This window comes from Cygnus olor, chromosome 5, assembly GCF_009769625.2.
Source record: "Cygnus olor isolate bCygOlo1 chromosome 5, bCygOlo1.pri.v2, whole genome shotgun sequence".
Classification (NCBI taxonomy): domain Eukaryota; kingdom Metazoa; phylum Chordata; class Aves; order Anseriformes; family Anatidae; genus Cygnus; species Cygnus olor.
In genome coordinates, this window is record NC_049173.1 from 61195467 (window position 1) to 61217953 (window position 22487).

A 22487-nucleotide genomic window follows, 5' to 3' on the forward strand; every position below is an offset into this window, starting at 1 on the left:
GCTGCAATTTTTTATAGATGACATAACATGATTAAGAAGTGTAATTTGAATGTCTGATGCTAAACTAAAACAGATGACATGATAGTTCTGATCAGACTGTGTTTTTAAATAGCATTTGTTTAGAAGCATGTGTTTCACAACAGCGTAAAGGTCAGAATGGGTTTTCCTATCTTCTGTGTGTGCCAAAGTATCACAAGGTAAAATTCAGTTGTTATCACATTTGCTTTGCTAGCTGTCAGATAAGTATAAAGGGGCTTGCAGCTGAGACAATCTTAGCACTGTAACTGCTGGCTGCACTGGGACAGATTATTTTTTGTCGCTTTCCAGAGCTGCTATGATGTGTAGTGGTCTAATCAGAGTGATGGATGTATTTGGTGTAGGCTGCACACCTGTGTTGTAAAGCTGCCAGATGAGAGCTCCCTTAATTTGATAAGAAAATACTAATGCCTGACCAGGTACATGCAACGTTATCCCAGATTCAAGGCGAGTGATTTTATCAAGTAATCACCAAACCTTGTAGCCTTAGCTCATCCAATAACATGTATCACCAAAATCAGTAAAATCCTTCTTACGTTTATTTCTTTGGGATGAGACAAATGCTTAGGTGTAGTAATTCCTATTACAGAATAGTCATGAATTATTTCATTTCAAATTTCCTTCCCCTTCCTTTCCTCCAAGGTCATAGCTATGAATGTGAAGGATATATCCTGCTGACATGTCACTCAGTGCTCAGGAAATCTGGGTTCTATTCCTGGCCCTTCCCTTGGTCTAATGGATAACCTTGCACAAGTCATTTTCCTCCTCTGTGCTTCCATGCTCTATCGATAAAATAGGATTAACAGTATATCATCTTTATTTGCTTGCTGTAAAATGGTTTCTTTCAAAACCTTTAAAAATTACAGTAATAATTTGTTACTGGGCTAGGAATTGGCTAATTGAAAGTTAGCAGTGGCTCATTTTTTATTGTATTTAGTTATTTGTATTGCAGTGTGTGCCTGGAAGATCCAACTCAGATTACTGCCCATTTTCCAAAGCAGGCTGAGCGCGTCTGTGGCATAAATATTTTATAATACTGTTAGAGATTATAAAAATAGAGAAATCATTATTTACATTCTGAACACATAGTAAATAGTATCGATTTGACTGGTTACTGAGTAAATAATAGTGTACCCCATGCTGATTTATTCTGGGCAGTATCACACTTTAAATAGTACCAGTTCAAGTAGTATAAGATACTAGTCTTTTTGGAGTAAATAATATCAGAAGGTGGACCTAAGTGAGAAATATTTTGCTCAATGTTATGTCATTTGTTTCTAAACAAAACATATACGCTCATGTGAATCTGGAGTCCTTATAATGTGAAGGAAGTAGTAGATTCATTAAGGTTGTTCACAGTAGCTTTTCTTCCTTCTGTACTCAATGTGGAGTTGACTGTTTTCATCAAATGACAACATATTGAAGTGATCTTGATGCCTAAAAAGTACATAGATTTTTATAAAGATGCATCTGTTGGAGTTTTCAAAAACTTAATTTGATTTTATTTAAATGAATAGCTTTGTTCAGTACTCTAACCTTCAGAATAAAGGTACTAGTGTGAGCTGGCTCTCATTCTACAGTAAACTGAATTTAGATACAGTTATTGCTTTACTATGCATTAACTTTTTGGAAGTGTCTCAAGCTGACCTTTTAAACTGTGGGTATAGTTCTCCAGCCTGGGGATTTATGAACAAGTTGTGCTAGTATAAAGTTAATGAGACTGTTCCCTTTAAAACATGAAGAGCTGTGTTCCTCCTCGTTTTGTTTATATCATTCAAGACAGATTTTTCATTCTTTTTCAGTGGAAGCGATTTTAGCTTCAGTAATAAGTATGGTCAGTCATCCTGTCAAACAGCTCCGTCTGTGAGCATCTTGGCACATGCTGAAACGTAGCAAAATCAAAAACTGTTCATCCCTCAGACCTGCCCACACTTCCTTACACAGAAGCATCTCCAAAGACTAGTGCTGCTACAGAATGGAGCATGCTGAAGTCATCTGATTTTGGTTTCAAACTAACCTGTTACAGGAACTGCAAAGGTGCAGCTACTGTCATGGAAAAACAGTATCACAAATTATCTGTTGGTTTTACTTGAAAATGTCGTCATTTTTAGTGGAACTCCATTCTTATCACATTTGAACTTTTCAGTTCTGTTAGCACTTCTAGGAAAGAGTAGAGGTGATTTTATTTGTTGAGTCAAGTTAACAAGTTTATAAGGAAAAAAAATCTGCCAAGTTTTTGACTGCTAAAATCAAGGCAATTTCTGAAAAAGGAACAGATGCTGTGCTGCAGCTCTGTGATAAATACTGTTTGCAGTCTGTGCACTAAGTGGAATATAATAGTTTTTCTTTCAGGGGCAGATTGCTTTTGCTTACTTAAGTAAACAATCTTTGCTTTCTGTTTGTGATGCAGCTGTACTTCTGACAGCGAGACTGGGGAAGATGTCAGGTATGGTATTATATGCAATTATTGGTCTTTCTACTAAGTCAATCGCAATAGAATCATAGAATGGTTTGGGTTGGAAGGGACCTTAAAACTCATCCATTTCCAACCCCTGCCGTGGGAAGGGATGCCTTCCACTAGATCATGTTGCTCAAAGTCCCATCCAACCTGGCCTTGAACATCTCCAGGGATGGGGCATCCACAGCAACTCTGGGCAAACTGTGCCAGTGCCTCAGATTAAAGACTTTCCTCCTAACATCTAATCTAAATCTCCCCTCTTTTAGTTTCAAACCATTCCCCCTACTAAAATCAGCAGAGGAAAAAATGTCATCTGGTGGCCCTTTTATTGACTTGATGCTAAAGTGCATGTCTTCTACTGGCCAGAATATTTTCTTGTGAAGCACCAACTATTTTACTGCCTTTTCTTTGGATTTATCATCTCTTCTGTCCTGCTTAGCATGCGTCTCAGATTTGTTACCTGGCTGTCAGACTGAGTCCTGCAAAATTTATTTTCCCATCTGCCTGTAGATAGAGGGACTTTCATATGCGTAACAGCTAAATCTCATGGTAAAGGATTCTTGGAAATCTCATAGTTCTTCCTGCATAAGAGAGACTACAGTTCATGGGCTGAGTAAAAGTGAAACTGTTTGAACCTATTAAGGTACAAAAGAAATATGATCAGAATTAGACATTTACATGTTTGAAACCGTTACGAGGATATACAGCAAACAGTAAGATAACGTAGAAAACAGTGTGGTAATCATATTTTAAAAAAAAGAGGAAATATCAGACTATATGAAACAATTGCTTGCGTTATCATAGATTCTGGGAGTCCTAGTCATGTTTGTTATATGCACTAGGACAGTGGTTTTGTTGCACTGGCGTCCTATAGAATATTTTTGGTGCTCTCAGAACAGACTATTTCAAGCCAAAATGTTGTGAGGTCTGGAGCATTTTCTCAAAGGCGTTGAATACTTTCTGCAGTATTGTTTAAAACACTTCTCAAAACTGGAGCTTTAACCATGCTGGCTTTAGATCAATATCATGTAGTACAGAGCTTTAGCACACTTAGCAGAGCTTTATTTATGTTACGCAGTTATATTGTTGTATTTTTACTTACAGCAATAATAACCTGTGTTTGTCTTCTGTAGCCCAGAGAAAGAATCTCCTGTTGAGATGGAATTCAGGTATAACTCTTTAAAAACTAATGTGAATAGTCTTCAAAAGTGTCCGCTTGTAATGAATTGTTCCTCTTTAGAAGCCAAATGGTTTGTCTCTGTCTCTGTGTATGCAGCTGCCATGAGATTTGGGAGAAGTAAAAACAAGCAGGTGACCCTTGCCATTTAATAATGGCAAAAACATATGCTCCTTAATAGTCAGGCATGCCAACATAAGAATGTTTCATTACCTACCATCAGGCTGAAAATAATGGAAGCATGTTTTTTGGTTTATGTAGATGCAATAGTAATATAGGACATGTTTCTCTTGTGTTTGGGGAAAGTCAGTTTTGAGTTGTTGTTTGATACTAGAAATTCATGAACTGTGCAAAATAATCATGATAAAACTGTAGTCATCAATCCAACACACATAGGAAAGGCTTTGCAGTGTACTATTTCCTTCATCATTATAACTTCGTTAAAGTGTGTCTGTTTTCCTTTAGAAATTACCAACATTTCAGCCTTGTTGATAGATTTATCAAGGCACCAAGATACACGCCTGAATGTCCAACTACTAGTCTTTTTTCAGTGATCTTGAATGCATACTGAGCCTCCTGGACTTACAAAGTGAAATGTGAAGAAAGATTAGTAGCTTCAAACAAGCAGCCTTAACGATGTTGTCTCTGGTTCTAAATTAATGAACTGGATTGATCCCATCAAAACACTTATTCTCCAGGGAGCTCAGGGAAGGTTTCCTTGCTTATTCTAAGGTTGGATTTTGCCATCCGTCTCTTTGTGATAATTAAGAGGCTATGGTCAGTTTATCATTTGTTATCAAAGGAGAACAATTACAGTCCACTGATAAAAATATGTTTGTTTATGCAGTCCAGAGGTAAGAGACAATTACTTCCACCTGCAAAATAAATTCCTTGTAAGTCTTTGTCTGCTAAACCATTTGTTTGCATGAAGTCTTCTGAGCGTGAAATCTTAGGTAGATTCATGGCAGGCTTTCCGAGAAAGTGTTGCACGCTCCATTTCAGAATGTTTTGTTCTCTGGATGTTTGACACTGTTATTGTACTGTTTCAGTAGAAATTTTGTTTGACTGCCTGTTTACTGTACGAAGCACTGTAGATGTGCTGTAGATTCCTTATACAATCAAGCACTTGCAAGCTCCCTATTTATGCCAAAATATGACCTGCCCTGATATGTCATCCAAGTGTCAATTTGCACCTAAGATTATATTAGATGGGTTTACTAAATTCTAAATTTTTTAATGAATTTTGGCAAGTTCATTGCTTGTTCCCAAATTCCTTGAAGTAATTAATTCTCACTGATGGCCTAAAAGCAGAATTTTAGCCAAAGTGTGAATGGTGTTCCCAGCCATTGTGCTGGTTCTCAGCAGGGAGTGCATCTTACAGGCAGTACCTGTATCTTCACTGAAAGAAAGAACACTTTTTACAAAACTTTTAAAAACTTTTTCCTCAAAACTTTGCTATTATTTTTCAAAAAATAAAAAATAAATTAGAAGTAACTTTTCAATCACTTTGAGAATTAATAGTAGCAAAGGCACAGTTTCAAGCAATAAAAAGAAGGACAAGGGAATACATGTTCATCTTGGAATGCTCAAAGCAATTTTTTCTCAGTCACTGAGATGAGAATTTCATACTAATTGAAAAAATACTTTCCTCCTGGGGCAGAAATGAATGCTCTTTGAATTAGATTTTGGGACTACAGGCTGGGCTGCATGGGGGATTTTTGTTTGTTTGTTTGTGTTTCATTCTCCAGTAAGAGAATTTATAAAGCGTAATTAAATTCTAATGAGCGATCAGATATTTGAACTTGGAAGCATGCTACCAGGATAGCATAACTGTGTGTTCTTTCAGGTCATCAAAGAAAATTGGATCCTATAATGGTTTCTAAGCAAACTTGGTGAAAGCCTGAAAAAATGAGCAGGGCAAGTGACCTTAACTCCTGATTAAAAAAAAAAAAAAAAAAAGATAAATAAAGCACCCAATTTGTTTTGTCAGCTCCTTGTTTGAATTGCATTCTGGTCCAACTAGACAGAGGCTGCTGTAATTAATGGCTGTCTAGCAGACAAAGGCTTTGTTTGGGTGAGAGGTCGTATCTTTTTATTGGATTAGCTGGTATAACTGGAAAGAAACTGGATATGCTTTAAGGTATATGATCCCTCTTTTGGCCCTTTTATTTGAGAAACAGTGATATGCCAATGGGTTTGTCCATTTTTACCAACAGTATCAGTTGCTCTAATAAAAAATCATGCCTTTCTCCCAGCTCTGTCGTTAGAGGTCCTTGGTAGCATAGATAGCCACAAAAGCACTAGTACTTCAGTAGTAGGCAGATAGTTCCTAAGTAGTAATAAGAATAATACATATGAAATAAAATATGCATGGGGAGATCCTGCAGGCCATTCTCTGATAAATTGTTCCTTTCCATGGTACATGATGGGGGCAATTCCACAAGGGAAAATAGTATTTTTTGCCTGTGTTCTCTTTACTTGTCTTCACGTAGACATAGAAAAGTATTGTTCATGGAATCCTTCTGACTCAAGTTCCCTTTGTAGTGGGGAAAATAAATGCATTTTGGGGGAGAATTGCCTTTGTGTATGTGTGGAGTTGTTACATTTTTTTAAAATACTTTAAAATTTCTTTTTTAAACACTTCTCCTGAAAGGTGTTGCCTAACTAGTGATTTTTATTAGTCTATCCAAAAAGAGCTGGGATTTAGTCTTCGGTAATTTTCTTCCTGCCATCTGCACTGCTCAAGAGACAGGTTTATGGAGCTAGCCTCTGCAAAACCCACTTCACAGCAGAAAATGGGGGAACAAACTGAAATTCAAAAGAACCAACTCTTGAGTTAGGTGAACAATTGCAGTATTCTGTTGGAAATTGTCCTAAAGAACAGAAATGAAAGTCAGCATTTTTAAAGATCTATTACAAGTTTCTTCCTTTACAAGAAGAATGGTTTCCAGTTACCCCTACTGCACTGGTAAGCTGGGAACTCCTGGTTTGTTTGTTTTTCCAGGAAAAGAGGATCAGTAGCGTATGCATCACAGAAGCCTTGGTTGCTCAACGCAACGGTGGAAGAGAATATCACATTTGAAAGCTCTTTTAACAAACAGAGGTAACAGGTTTCAGCACTGTTATGTGCTTTACTTTTCTTTTAGCTAAATAATGGTGTTGCATACCCCTCCATTCACACGTGGGTCTCCATCTCACTCCAGCATCAAACATAATCCACCTGCTGGAATACAGCAGAAGACCCTGAGTCCTGGGTGGTCCCCCTTTGACTGTGGTTTTCTTGAATGACACAAGAGAGAGGGTTGAGACTCACTTGACCTTAAGTATGGAAGTGTTTTCATTTCCAAGGACCATGTTTGTGCAGCATGCAGTATTTTCTTTTTATACCAAGTTGACAAATTTTAACTTAGAAGGATATTAACAGTTTGAGAGTGGGAATATTGTTCCTTAAGATTTCAACATCTGGTGTATCATGAAGGACTAATGGGCTGTCTTTTTATTCTGTGTAATTGACCAAAAACATTCTAAAGGATTCAAAAGTTATTGCTGGTATTCCATTCTGTGCCCCCACCCACCACCCTAGAAAGAAGTTTATTACTATGTATTCACATCCTACACACATTTTTGTTTGTTTGTTTCTGTCGTCCTTGGACATAGAAGCAAGAAATGCTCTGGGCACAAAGAAAGTTAAATGCTAAACAATAAAAATTCACTGTGGGAGAAGTTGTTCTTGTTTTGCCTGTTTTTAGCTATTAAATGTATTTAGTTGGGAAGCTGACCTAAGATGCTTTTTTTTAGCCGAAATGGTATTTGCTTGCCTGCGATTGAAAGAGATCCCATTAGAACAATTAGTGGCTAACAAATACGTTTTCCACTGTGTGATTTTTCCAGCTGGTTAATTTTTGTTCCTTTGCAGGTAGGAAATGTGCTTCTTTAGCAGTATCTGTGTGGATTTTGTGTTACCTTTTTTGTTTCCGCAGGTACAAAGCAGTAATTGATGCTTGTTCCCTCCAGCCTGATATTGACATTCTCCCTCACGGAGACCAAACCCAGATTGGAGAGAGGGTCAGTAAACAACTACGGGCTTCTATTTTTGTTTTAAATATGTAGAGTTTTTTTATTATTTTGTCATGTTCTTAAAATCTTACTGGTTATTTGGCAACAAAGGTAATCTTTTAGCTAAGTGTACGTTTGGGTCATTAGTCTGAAAGCTTGTTGCTTGGTAAACATAGAAACACTGTCATTTATGTGAGATGCCATGATTTAAATGTGCTGCTATCAGAATGTTTGACTAATTCTGCAGACAGTGCATATTTTGGTTTCTTTGTGAATAACCTAAAAATAAATAATTCATCGATTTTTTATAGCACCTTCATTTAAAAAATGGCAAATTGTTTAATAAAGAGCAAACCAAGCCTTATCTCACTGGGGAAACTAGAGCGTGATGAGAAAGGAACCAGAAGTCACAATTCCATAAACAATGTGCTCTAGCATATAGCGGCACTTGCACACACACACAGAAGCAAACCAAACCAACAGCAACCACCAAGGATATGTTTCCATGAGTAATCTCCACACTGGCTACCATGTTGGTTTGAAATGCATTAGTTCTTAACAAAATTCATTGTGTAGCTAAACAAATGTGTTTTTTGGCAAAAAGAGTAAAGTAGAGGGGTGAGCAAAAGAGGCAGGGGGCAGGGGTGGTAACTTCTTTGGCAACAGTATTGGCTTATGAGAGCTTAAGGTGTTTGTGAAGCTGCGTCCGGACCACAGGAAGGATAAGTAACTTTCAGCAGGGTGGTAGCAGGACTAAGGGCAGAAAACAAGTGCAGTAGCAAGCACATAATGTTCACCTCAGCGTGGTCTGATCTCACAGCTCACAATGACTGGCTATAGTAGTCATGGTACAAATATGGTATACAATGGAACTAATACAGTATGGTGAAATAGAAGCATAAAATAAAAATAGGTTAGTCAGACTTCGGACTATAACTTTTGAGTAGAAGGTTAGTTTAGACTGCCTACAGAACATCTATGCTGCCTACACCATTGTGTCACCACAAACCATTACACATTTCTCACCCCCTGTTATGTATGGAGCTCAGAGTCCTCTGGCTTCTCTAACAATTAGTATACTGTGTTCCTAGCTGAATCGCAGGCCCACATTTCTGAAAAAAAATCTGTTTTGTTTTTTTTTTCTAGATAATTCAATGAAAATATGAATATTTTGTTGATGTTTTTATAATTGATTGATTTTTTTTTTTCCTGCTTATCTCCAGGGAATTAATCTGTCTGGAGGGCAGCGCCAACGTATCAGTGTAGCAAGAGCACTTTACCAGCAGACAAATGTTGTGTTCCTGGTGAGTAGGTGCCAGTATGCTTATGCTGCAAACAGAAGCACAAGATGTAAGCATTTAGAGTATTTCATGGATAACACACACTGAACATTGTGCTTCACTGAGCTGAGCCAAGTGTCCCCTGTTTATTTTATAGCCGTTGTTAGCTAGCCTGCAGGTAAGAAGAATTTTGTAAATACTGCAGACAGGTGGATATTAGGATACAAATTGAAATGTTGATGCTTTCCCTCTCAGTCTGTTGAAGTTTCTTTTTGAGTCTTGTGCTTATTTTTGTTACCAAAAATTGAATAGTCTCAGCAGTATTTATAAAATTCCTAAGCTGTCTCAGGCATAAAATTAATGTTGGCCTGCGTCAAAGGTGTTTCCTTTCTGCAACAAACTAAGCTTTCTTCCCACCCTGAACTGCTCTTTGTATATCCTGCCCAAACTTCAATAGAAGTACTATGGAAAAAGGAGTGAGAGCAGTCTCTAAAAGCCTAGTAGGTAGGAAAACAGATGCATCCTACACAGTCACTACTAGAGAGCTTGCTGGCTTTCCAATCAGGACTTCCTTCTTAAACCCTGTTTTAACAGGGACAGCCAGTTTAACAGACAGCCAGACATGAGAGTTACCAGACATGAGAGTTACATGGGATTAGTTAGAAAAGCTGTGCACGTTTGAAGTCATACCTAAAAGTCTGGGAGGTTACTTAGATAGACCTTTCCCTGTAGCTGGGCTGATCATTACGTGATGTTTCACAGGCAGGGCGTTTCAGGCAATGATGAGAACGCAGAGGTAGAGAGCAGCTGGGCGCTGCAAGGGCCGCTATTGGACCCTAACTTGTTTTTTTCCATTGTTACTTTACACCAGAACTTTTGTACAGGACACTCAATAATATCATAGTAGCAGATTCTCTGATGGTTTGACAATATAAAAGCATTTACAAATAAGCTTATTTTTCCAGTTAATCATTCAAAAATAATCAGGAATCCTGTATATTAGTACTTGAAAACATCCAGTTCTTTTAAGTCATCATCATTAGATGATCTTGGAGGTCTCTTCCAACCTAGATGATTCTGTGATTCTGTGATCATTCAGTCAAAGAAAGCAGAATTTATCCAAATTCAACCCTACATTTTCAGCAAATATCTGGACAAAAGAAAACAAAAATTGATCTTTAAGAAATTCTAGTATTAGCATAACATAACATAAAATACTAATACTGAGTAAATCCTACAGCCATTATCAGTAGTGCAAGCAGAAATAATGTCTTTGTAATTTCATATAAATAGGATTAAGTACAAAAAAAAAAGTTTCACAAAAGGTAATACAGATTAGTTTATTCCTAAATTAATTGCATATAATTCATTGCTTTAATAAGATGAAGTTAATATAGGCATAAATCAAGTATCTGAGCAGGATCATCAAAGAGACCAAGATTTTTCCTTTTGTGATGCTTTGTTAATAGATTTTAATTATATGGATTATTAAAAAAAAAAAAAGTCATCAGGAGGAAATATGTATAAAGAAAATAAAAATGTGCTGTTTGTCACTGTCCCTGAAGCAGTTTGGGTAATATACGCCATCAGTGCACGTTGCTCCATTGTCTTTAGTCTAACAGAAATCGCATATTGCAGTTACATGGGCAGTTGAGAGGAGCAGTTCCCAAAAAGACTCAGGAAATCATGGCATTTACACAACTAATGTTACTGTATGTCATTGTAGACTACTCACTGCAAAAAGGACAGCTCAAGGTCTGTTGTTAGGTATTTTAAGAAAACTGCTCCGCAGAACAATTTTGATCTTGATAACCTCTTCTGATTTTCTATATTGATCTAACTGGTTTTACTGGTACTAAAAGCCATAAGATTCCTTAAATCCTATAAATGTTGACTCCAAAAGCTGGTCTGTTTTCCTCATGACAGGATGATCCATTTTCTGCACTGGATATCCACCTAAGTGACCATCTCATGCAAGAAGGAATACTGAAAATGCTACGGGAAGACAAGCGCACTGTTGTGCTAGTAACTCACAAGCTGCAGTACTTGCCCCACGCTGACTGGGTAAGAATGCTCTTCCCTTTTTTTTTTTTAGGAGGCAGGAAAGTGACACAAGTATGTCTTCTGCTACACACAAGGCTCTCGCTTCATCTTTCTACCAAGTGGTAGTTTAGTGAGAAGATGTCTTGGTATAATCCAGGTCTTTTGAAAGTTAGCCAGGGGGGTTGGGGTGCCTTAATTTTGAAATTCCCGTTTTATAAAACACCTAAACAGGTCTGATTTTCCTCGAACTGATACTTAATAATCTCATGAAAATGGGCCACATTTAAAATACATCAGGTATCCAAAACCAATTGTTATATTGGAAAACTATGTTCATCTTTTGATCTCAAAATGGTGAAATGTTGGAGTAACATAATTAATTGCCTCTGGCTGTGATGTTACTATGAAGTTGTCTGTGGTGTCACAGAAAAAGGCGCTTTCGTGGTTAGTGAGCTGTGTGGGGAAATTCAAGGAAAAAAGTACTTCCATGCATTTGGTAGCAGTAGATAACATTAATAACTATTTTCCTCTTTGTATGTTGACAAACTTTTAAGAAATGGTTATTACTTAGGTGTTTTGTTAGGTTTCTTTGTTGTATCTTGTGTTTTACAGGAAAAAAAATGAGGGTATGCTTTCTTAACAGTTTGCTATTGCAAATGTCTAAGATGAAGTAAATCAGATAGGATAAGGCTGTTTGGTTTGTTGGATTTTTTTTTTAGTTCATTGGTTCACACTGGCCTTGTACTTCCCCTGCAGTTATCTAGCCCCAGTGTCACAGGTTTTCTTGCCCACAAGGATTGATTACTGCAGTTATGCCTCCTAGCAGGGATTCTCTGTCATTTTCAGCTTGCACAGACTATAGCAGCAGTTATTCTGTCTCAAGCAGTAATCATATTTCAGCTGCTTTCTGTTCTTCATATTGGCTTGCTGTAAAGTTGCAGATAGACATTAATCTTGCTTTCGTCATGTTTTTGGTGGGAAGCATTTATCCTTTATGGTGTCTTCTGTGACCTTGTCCCTCAGTTGTACACCTGTAAGAATTACTGCTGTTCTCAACACAGTTCTGCTTTTGCTGTAACATCTCTCAGAATAAAGGAATTTTCTGCCTTCTTCCCCCACATTTGAGGTTCTGGCTTAGCTTCCTCTTTTTTAATTGTTAGCATTCTTTTTTTTCAATATGCACAACTGTGGTATTGTGTCAGCATAAGCTTTTTCATTTCCTTTTCCAAATGTCAGATTTATTTCTAGGTGCTCTTGTTATGAGATACTCAATGAGAATGTTGTTAGTATCTTCTAACTGGGTTTCAGTAATGTGTTACGAAATAAACTGTTCCAAACAGCTTGTAGGATAGGAAGAGTTTGCATTAATTAAGTTTATAATTAATAGTTGCTTATTAAGAGAGAGTTCAGTGGTATTTTTTCCGAAGCAAAGGTCTTATTAAGCCTTAGAAAGTTTTACGCAATGTGGTGCAGCAGGAATAATTTATTCTGTTTTATTTTAAGGAATCTTAAATAAAAATATGATCTGAAGTATGTGTGACGGCCTTCCTAAAGCTTTATGACAACATCCTCAGAAGAGTTTAGGGTCCTATTCAATTGGGGGCTTCCTGAATAAACAGACCACAAAAAGATCCATTTGCTTTTCTTCCTTTCCTCTGGTGCAAATTCTCAGCAATAAATGGAATATATTTCCTTTTTTTTTCTTCCATTGAAATTTCTGAGTTTCCAGGGAGAGAGAAAAATAAACACTGTATTAAACATTTTCTAATGATGTCACATGAGTTTACAATCCACACGCCTCATTTTCCAATTCTGCTTGTCAGATCTAAAGTTAAGTTAGTTACATTATGTGTATAATGTGGTTGCACTGATATAAACCTGGAAACCACACCCTTCAGACTTTGTCTTGCATATATAATTATTTTTTTTCAGACTGTGTCTACCATTTATGCTTTTAAAAGCTTTAGGGATTCAAAATCCCTAGCTTTTCCTTATCAAGTCCATGATATCAAACAGACGGTGGAGCCAGCACGCTCAGATCTAATTGCCTGAACGAGGGCAAAATTTATTGCACACAGTGTGTTGCTAAAAGCCTTTTCCTTTTAGGAGGTAAGAGAACTCTAAAATCTTATCTTGCTAATGACTTGTATTTAGAAAGAGTAATGCATTCTCCTGTCTGCTGAAGAGGACACCATTCTTCTTTTTTCTTACTTAAAAGCAACCTTCCTTTCAGAAAGTCTGGAGCGCAGGAAGCTTCTGGTTTTGCAGAACCTCAGGTAAAAGGGATAAAGTTGAATGATAACTATCTGTTTTCAAAAGACTAATTTGTTCATATAAATAGTCTTATAAAAGAGAAATTCTGTCCACGCACAACATATCCTTAAAATAAATAGAGATATACGTGACTCCACAACTTCTGTTTTTAACTTTTTAGATAATTGCAATGAAGGATGGAAACATCCAGAGAGAAGGAACACTCAAGGACATTCAGAAATCTGAGACTGAGCTTTTTGAACACTGGAAGACGCTAATGAATCGACAAGACCAAGAGCTGGAGAAGGTTTTTGATGGGCTAGGCAATTAACATTTGTGAAAAAATGTAACAGGTCTTTTTTAGGTTGAAAATATTAGCCAGGATTGACATTCTGTGTGTGATTTCTAACTTAGTATGAATGTACTATACTGTTACCATTTTCTTTATCTTTTATTTATTAAGAGAAAATTCCTGCATCTGGACTTCTCACACTTCCTTGATATTGTTGACTCTGGCCTATTCTTATAGTGAAGTCCTATCAAAATATTCCAGTCTAAGGAATATTAAATTGGGCCATTTTAGGGGAAAAGCATTGGTAATGTGCGATACTGACAACCGTTTCTATAAAATACACTTGAATTTACTCACGTCACTAGGTGAAATTTTTCCAGATGTACGTGTAACAGGCCCTCCAAATCCCAAATCTCTTTAATACTACAACAGAAAATTAACAAGATGTTCATCTTAGTTCTTTTAATGCAGGGATATCTGTCCAAGTTAGGAACCCAAGACTCTGAGAGTGCTGGGACTGACAACCTGAAATTAATGTCAGTTATATAATTTATGCCCTTTGGTTTTACGTAGTGGTAAGATATCAGTCACTTATGACTGCCTTCTGTAAGATTCTCACTACTTTTATCTTTAACTGATGTTCTGACTGAAAACAAGCTTTGTCACAGTTAGTAATTTTTTGATTAATTCTCTGGTTGAAAGCACACTAACCCTTCCTTTCTTAGGAGACTATAATTGAAACAAAAACTGTTCTGGAAAGAACGAATCTCCGGAGGACTATGTATTCCCGTGAAGCTCTGCTGAAAGATGATGAAGAAGATGAAGGTAAAAGGCCATTTAGGCCCAGTACCACTACATTACTGTTTTACAGTTAAATTATATTAGAATGAATTAACAACTTGTAAACTGGCAAGAGAATTGTTTTTTAGGTGGGTCATGATTTGTAAGAGTGCTGTATCCATTGAGTTTACATCTAGACTACAATGTTTTGAACATTCGGAAGTCGTAGCTTCTGTCAAACTTCTGAGGGTTTTTTATTATACTTGAACACAATTTGGTAACAAGAGATGAATTAACGTTGAATAATTTATGTTGGTATGTTGGGTGAGCTTCAAACCTATCAGTAGCTAAGCACACTTGTTTAAGGTTTTACCTAGAAAAAAAAAATGCATTTCTTTAATCAAGTCAACACTTTTAAACTGACAAAACATTTTTTTTTGTCGTTACCATGTATTACTACTAACTTTAGCAAAGTCATATGTGTTTGCCTGAGTAAATAATTTCATTTTAAGCCATTCTTTATCTTTTATTATAACTCATCTTTTGTAGCTGCCACTTGCCAGTTCCTATGAAAAGTTTGTAAGAGTAAATCAGTGAGGTTGTACTTTTTTTTCCTGCATGTTGCAGAAGAAGTAACAGAAAGTGACGATGAAGACAACCTGTCTTCTGTGCTTCATCAGAGAGCAAAGATGCCCTGGAGAGCCTGTGGAAAATACCTCAGCGCGGCGGGAATCCTCCTTCTGCCACTGCTGGTTCTGTCCCAGCTGCTGAAGCACACAGTGATGGTGGCCATTGACTACTGCCTGGCGCGATGGACCTCAGAGGCCATTTCTGAGAAAACGGAGCTAGAGATGAAAAACTGCTCTCAGTGTGCGGTATGTAAAGTCTCGTTCACCTTTCTCCTGTGACTTAACCAGTGGTAATCTCCCACTGCCAGAATCTACTCCAAGGTTTGTATGCAACATGCTATATTCCACACTGGAGTGGCTTTATTACTCAAAACCATTTTGAAGGTTAATGCATGTTTGGGAACACAGTGCAATAAAGCTAACAATTAAGTTTTGTTCATTGTTGTTCTGTTCTCCTACGTTTTCATCATTTGACTGATATGCCTAGACCTTGGACTCTAAAGTGATTTTGATATTGCAGCTCTTTTATCTTTCTCCTGTACTGCAGCATTCTCACTGCAGTAGGGCATTCAAGTTTTGGAATATATGGTAAACCAGATTTTTATGATGAGCATGCTATTTTGGTTGTTCTTTGTGTGAATTTCACATGGAACTGACTCCGGTGTTACCTAGCAGGGTACTCTGTATGTACAAAGTAATAGCAGAGGGATTTTATTAGAACTGGGATTGCTTTGTTTACAGGAAATTAGTGCCTCCAATAATCTACATGAATGTTTGGAGGTTTTTGTTTGATTTCACTGGAATCATTTTTTTCATCTCTAAAAGATGTTTTATTGATGCTTGGTTTGAATATGAAATTAATATTTCAAAATAAAAGCTATTGTATTCTATTCTCATTCAAAGATGAGACCCAACCCCCAAGCTGTAATAAATGCTTCAAAGATGTGTTTTGTTCCTTCAGATGAAATTACCAAAAAATATTAATATTTTTTATAGTATTCTGTGATTTTAAACTTCTAATTTCTCTCTTATTTTTCATTCAAACGCTCCCCTCTCTGAAGGATTAACAAATTGTGGTTTAACAAGGTTGAAAATCATTGGCAATTTAATTTAGGGAGGATTTGGGGAAGGAAAAAGGATTTACTGCTCACATTATTTTTCAGTCCTGCATTTGTGTTTTTACAGTAATTTTTAAGCATAATTTACAATGAATAATTGGTTGTTCTTTCTTTGTTTCTTAGATTTTCGACCATTCTCCATATTCAAAAATTTTCAGCGTTCTCTGTTGTCTTGGAATTGTATTATGTCTTGTCACATCCATAGCAGTGGAGTGGACTGGCTTGAAAGTCACCAAAAAGCTGCACTCTTCTTTACTAAATAAGATAATTTTGGCACCAATGAGGTATTCCTCTGATTATAATACAGACTGTATTGTAGACATTCTGTATTCCTTAGTTCAAGGCAGTCTTTCTAAGCACCATTTTTAGTATGAAGCGACTCTGAATCACATGTTACAATGCATCATTGATAATCACCAGGTACCAAACTACGGAGCAGTTTTTGAAAACGGTACCCAGGCTGCTCAAGTTCCTGGACAATAAGTCAAGTGCCTCTCCCATCTGACTGTGACTTCAGATACTAACTTCCTAGCATCTTTCATTTCTCTTTGCTGTTTTTAATTAAGGAGAAAACACAATTATTGATGAATATGTTGTGCAGTTCATACAGAGTGTGCGTCATAATCTTAAGCACTGGAAATATTTACTGTCAGGCAATGATTGTGCAAGCCCATGAAAGATAATGAGCCTAGACAAGTGTCATCACAGGCATCAATAGTGTATACTGGGATTGCACAGATAGCAGTAAAGGCCTTTGTTGTCCTGCATAAGTTTTATTTCTAATGCTGTCACATTAAAGTTCTAGCTTGATTCAAACTTGCAACTGTTACTGAACATTAGGAAAAAGACCTTCTTATTTTTAAGTTACCGATATTTGACCCAGAATTCATGAAGGAAGTATAAATATGGAGAACTTCATTGCTTTTGTAAAAAAACTTTTTTTTTTCAAACTTCAGATTCAGCATAAGCTATTGGACAGTTAACAATAAAGCAATAATGAAGTTTGTATTTTGCATATGCAAATGTAAAGGAAAGGCCTTTTAATGTATTATGCCAGGAGTTGTTCTTATGCATTTCTGTTCCCAGAAAAATGCAAGACTTGCGATTGAATTTTGCTTGTGCTTTTCATGAACTGAAGAGATTTCAGATTGCAAATCTGGAAGTATTCTGTTCTATGCAAATCACATGATTACAGCTCTTAGGCAGTAAAGGGAGCTGAGGAGATGTTTGCTGTTGTTGGGGTACAGTCAAGACTGCCGTTTTATTGGAAACCCATGGTTAACATCGAAAAATAAGTAACTTTACTGTGGTTGTTGATTGTGTCTGTGGCACAGTGCCTAGCTGAAAAGAAAGAGAAAAAATATTTTCATATCAGTATTGTAACCTTTCCCATTCATTTTCTCATTTCAGGTTTTTTGAAACAACACCTCTGGGAAGTATACTCAACAGATTTTCAGCTGATTGCAACACCATTGACCAGGTACTGAATAAATAAATTCAAGCTCCCAAGCTATCTTATTTTTCTCAGTTGGAAAGATTGGATTTTCATTTCTTATACTGTTATTTAGGTGAAGTTTACTGATGATCTGTAATTTTTAATATTATAACAATTTGTATCACAACATTCTAGGTTCAGGATGAATTCCTCATCTTTAAATGCACATAAGTGGAATTTAATAAGTGGAAAAAACACTTATTTGATTAAGATGCCCTGCAGGGGCCTTGCTTAATTTTTTTCCATCTTAGTGAAAAGGGAAGAGAAAGTAGATCAATATTAATATCCCCAAATTAAAAGCATCTACTCTACTTTTTTAATGAGTGGGTAAACATATTAATTTGAGACATAGGAGAAAATGAAATGAGAAAAAGGCCTGAAATATTAATGACTAAAATTCTAATTGCCCGTATTTACCCCAGACTGCACTGCTCTCCCAAACCCAGCAGTCAATTCAAAAGCAGACCTGTAGGTTTAGTGTTTCAGATCCTTCTTTTTTTTTCCTTGTGTTATTAGGAGACCAGTGTATGAAATAATGTTATCTTTTAGTTGATATGTTATGTGTTTATTTCTCTGAACCTGTGTGCTTTTTTATCTATCTAGCATATCCCTGCTACCCTGGAGTGCTTGAGTCGCTCCACTTTGCTGTGTGTATCTGCTCTTGCTGTAATTTCATACGTCACACCGATGTTTCTCATTGCCCTGGTTCCCCTTGCAATCATGTGTTACTTCATCCAGAAGTACTTCCGAGTCGCGTCACGGTAAGAACATAGACCATTGTCCTTCTGGAAATTGAAACGTCTGCAATGCACAGTTGCAGAATTGCAGTGCTAAGGAACTTTATTTTTACATTTGGTCCTGTCAAAGACATGGCCCTGTCTGAAAGCAAGCCAAATCCACTGTAGTGAAAATGTGTCATTTTACAAGTGCCTTCTGTCTGCAGCTCTTTGAGCAAAACTTCTGGTAGGCAGGAGCAGGGTCTTTGTCCATGATCAAAGTTTCTTAGATTTCATGGAACACAAAACAAACAAACAAAAAATAACAAAACAAAAAATACAACAGATTCTGTCCTCCCCAAGGGCTGCATGATGGACATGTCCAAGGAAACGTGGTGACAGAGCAGAGAACATGGTGTTCCACCTGCCCATCCAAGTGGAAATGGAGGTCTATAGAGCCAGGGAGAGAGGCTGAAGAATGGAGCATTACATTACCCTGCTAGTAGTGCTGCCCATGGTTCCTGGTGGTTCCTGCATGCAGGAACATCCTCACTTGTTCTTGGAGTCTTTGAGATTTTAACAAGTTGAAAAATTTCTGACGTATCTGTGATTTTCTCCTCCTATGGTTGTGCTACTTCCCGCACGGTAGTGCTCAACAAGCCTTTGCAGCAACACTGCATTTTTTCCTTCATCTATGCATGGATCAAGAGGGAGTCTTTGCAACCAATTCTACTTGCTGCTGGAAGGACTTGAGACCACATAGAATTTCACCCAACATGTGCTTCCAGTGATTCGATGACAAAACATGAAATTGAGAAGCAAGATCAGTGCAGGTTCTTATTTACTGAGTGTATCAATTCTGTTGTTAGCTCAGTATGAGTTGTGCTGTCATTTGAGGACAGAGAAGGAACAGAGAGGAATTTGCATTCTGCCGCCTTCTTAAATGGAGCTGTCCCATTAAATTCATATTCAGTATAGAACGAGAATTGTGTTTAAATGAATAAACAATTGAATGTAAGACATAGTAATATAGGAGAAACAAGGGAAGGCGGTGAAGGAAGAGACCTGTTAAGAACGCCAGGGTCATGTGCACTAAAATTTAAACAGAAAAGTCCTCCTGGAGACTTCGTTTCCTGCTCAGAGACCCATAGCACTTTCAAGGCATCTGAATGTTACATATGTAATTCTTGTGTTGATGTTGTTACCTTTCACTTTCTGAAACTGCTTCAGGAGAATAACTGCACAACAAAACTGATTTTTACAAAATTCTTTTCATAACCCTTTCCAGGGATCTGCAGCAGCTGGATGACAGCACTCAGCTACCACTACTTTCCCATTTTTCAGAGACTGTTGAAGGTCTGACCACCATCCGAGCCTTCAGGTATAGTTTTATAAGAAAACATTTATCACCTCACTTTTGAATATCCATCTCTGATTCTGTTCTGCAAGTGTGTAGATAAAAGAGTCTGTCATTTGGATCACCTGGAAATCCACAGTCCCAAAAGCACTGGTAATGGAAACTGTGAGACGCTAAGGACCTTTACCACTAAGCATTTTGCATGTAAAGGAGTTACTGTAGAAAAAAAAACTAATGTGTGTCAGCTGCCCTGCAGTAAATCTCCACACAGTCGCACGCAGCCTGAAAAAAACTTTGTGGGCAAACGTGATTTAAGAAGCTAAATTGGCTTGCAATTACCGCAGCATGCAGTGTGGCAGACTTTGTGTTTGGACAGTTTCCATGGAACAACTAATATGCAGTAATGTGTTGTGCCAGAATAATTTGTGTATGGGTCGATGTCCTGGTAAGATAAACTGTGCATGCTAGCAACTTCAGAAGCTACAGTCACACCTTAAGTTATTTTCCAGGTTGCTAGCTGAAAATGTGGTTGTTTATATTGGTTTTGAAAATATGTGACTTGGAGACACAGTCTTCTATCACCTGTTTTGATTCATTTTTCTGTCTGCATAAGATCACAGGAGCAGCCTATGAATACCTGATGACATGCCTGGGTTGTGTATCTGTGTTACAAAAATGGCAGTCACACTGACACTAGTAGAGTTACCACTGCTGAGCTAACCAGATGCTTTCTTTGCACTAGTGCTATTCTTGTCTTTTCCAGTTGACTCAAATGCAGTCAACTGTCTTCCACACCCATCTCATCTAGATGTATACACCTTTTGCAAGTTAATACTGTTACTATTCTATCTGTGAAACAGAAATATTTATTCTTCTTAACCTGTAGATCTAATTTTATAACAGAAGTAATGCACAAAGTTATACTATTCTTAAACAATTCTAACTGGGATATCAGGAGCTCAATAAAAGAATAACCAGTGTAAAATCTTGTTTCTTTTTGGCTGAAGATAGCTGCCTAAAGAGTGGTAGAACAGCAAATTTCCATTTTTAATTGCTGTTATTATATATTTAACTTAAGTGTCAACATTATTCTCTAGTTTGTAGCTATGTCTATGTTCACTTTTAAAGATACTTAATTTATATTTTAATTGTTGCTTTTCTCATTTACCCATATAAGCTTTTACTTTATCAAAAGGATCTTTAGGGTATTATGGCTGTATATTTTCAATTTTTAATATAATAAGTTATATTTAATGCTATCTAGCTAATATTTTCAGCCATTTGGACCATTCCCTCTTGATTCTTCCTGTCACCTTAAGATGAATTCCTCTGTCAAAGAATTGTATTTAGTGCCTCTTTTTTTCTTAATCCCTGCACTAAGTGATGCGTCTCTGACCCAAACAGCTACGTGCTTTCAGTAGGTTCTGTATTCCATCTGCCTGCCAGCCTCCTGCATCAGCTGGTTACCTAGCTATTTTTAGGACTGTGAAGCTTTTGAGCTGCCTAACATATTAGCAGGAGTGGAGTTCAGACTTGCTAGCTTGAGCATCCCTAAAAATAACACTAATTCAGGAATCTAGTCATATAGTTAGGAGGTGCCAGTTGTTCCTGAAGTGTCCTTACTCTGGCAATTCTCCATCCTGCACTTACTCAGAATGCATAAGGGAAGAAATGTACAAAAAAATCCAGAGGGAGGTCAGAAAGACAGCTACTGCTGCAGCTATAAATACACCTCACGCAGATGCCCAGGCCTAATTTATAGTTTGCAGGTGCTCTGTGGCACTTCAGAAAGTATTGGTTGGTGCCAAGTAATTGATAAACGTAGAGGTGAATGTTCTTCAAAGACTGGGTTGTATTCTGAGAGACTGGTAATCTGGGGACATTTTCTGAAGAGAAATTCTGGTATTTCTGCAGTACCCCACCAACAGTGGTAACTTTGTCTGCACTGCCTTTCCACGTGCATGCTCATGACTGACTCGTAATGCATACCTCGCATCTTTTAAGGCATACCTACATCACATAACGTCTCATGGTGTGAAGATGCCAAAGTTAAATGTGACTGAATGACTTCTGGAAGCAGTACAGCCATTTCTATATGGTAGGGCGCCGAGAATAATTAGTCCTGAGGAAAGGCAGGGATCACTAGCTCTGCACTGGGTGATGCTAGTGCTCACTTTCAGGAGCGACCATTCTACGCCATGCAAACACACCAACATGGTCGGAGCCAGCCCTGGCTTCTCAGAACCGTTTTCTGTTGCATACAGCAGACATGTCTATTATGTCTTGGCACATAACTAAGTTGTCAACAGCTAAATTATTTCTACAAAGTCACACTTCCTTTTCTGAAAAGCATAAATGATTTATGTCGGAACTTTATTATACTGTACTCAAAAGAAGGATTAAGATACTTTGTAGTGGACAAATCTGAAAGCATCTCTAAGACATGTAGTTCATATTAAAACATTGTCATATCTTTCTTTCATACCAGTATACAGGGAGCTGAGTTTATAAATAAGTACTGCTTGCTGCAACCACAATATCAAAGGATGTAAGTAGGGCAAAGTTTATAGAGAGGTTAGCAAGTTCTTTTAAATTTTCTAATGTAATAGAGGGGGAAAAAGGCAAGCTTCTGGGTGCATAAATTAGATCTTCAGGCCTTCAAGCTTCTGTTACTACCCTGAAAAAGGTTTTTGTGCCACCCTCCTCCTTTATTATTAGGCGTAATTATTGACACACTTTATTAACATCACATTAATTTACACCTGTACAAATAAATAGGCCCAGCTAAAGGAGTGAC

General features: G+C 37.3%; 1 protein-coding gene across 1 annotated transcript in view; it reads left to right on the forward strand.

The window, feature by feature from the left end:
• ABCC8 (ATP binding cassette subfamily C member 8) overlaps window positions 1-22487 on the forward strand; it is a 76861-nt gene that overhangs the window by 41964 nt on the left and 12410 nt on the right. Inside the window, exons 17-29 of the mRNA XM_040558870.1 lie at window positions 2447-2482; window positions 3628-3663; window positions 6676-6774; window positions 7652-7736; window positions 8951-9031; window positions 10934-11071; window positions 13485-13610; window positions 14321-14420; window positions 15003-15250; window positions 16246-16406; window positions 17533-17602; window positions 18221-18378; window positions 19622-19714. Coding sequence (XP_040414804.1) covers window positions 2447-2482; window positions 3628-3663; window positions 6676-6774; window positions 7652-7736; window positions 8951-9031; window positions 10934-11071; window positions 13485-13610; window positions 14321-14420; window positions 15003-15250; window positions 16246-16406; window positions 17533-17602; window positions 18221-18378; window positions 19622-19714 — 1431 coding nt within the window. The remainder of the gene's footprint in view (window positions 1-2446; window positions 2483-3627; window positions 3664-6675; window positions 6775-7651; window positions 7737-8950; window positions 9032-10933; window positions 11072-13484; window positions 13611-14320; window positions 14421-15002; window positions 15251-16245; window positions 16407-17532; window positions 17603-18220; window positions 18379-19621; window positions 19715-22487) is intronic.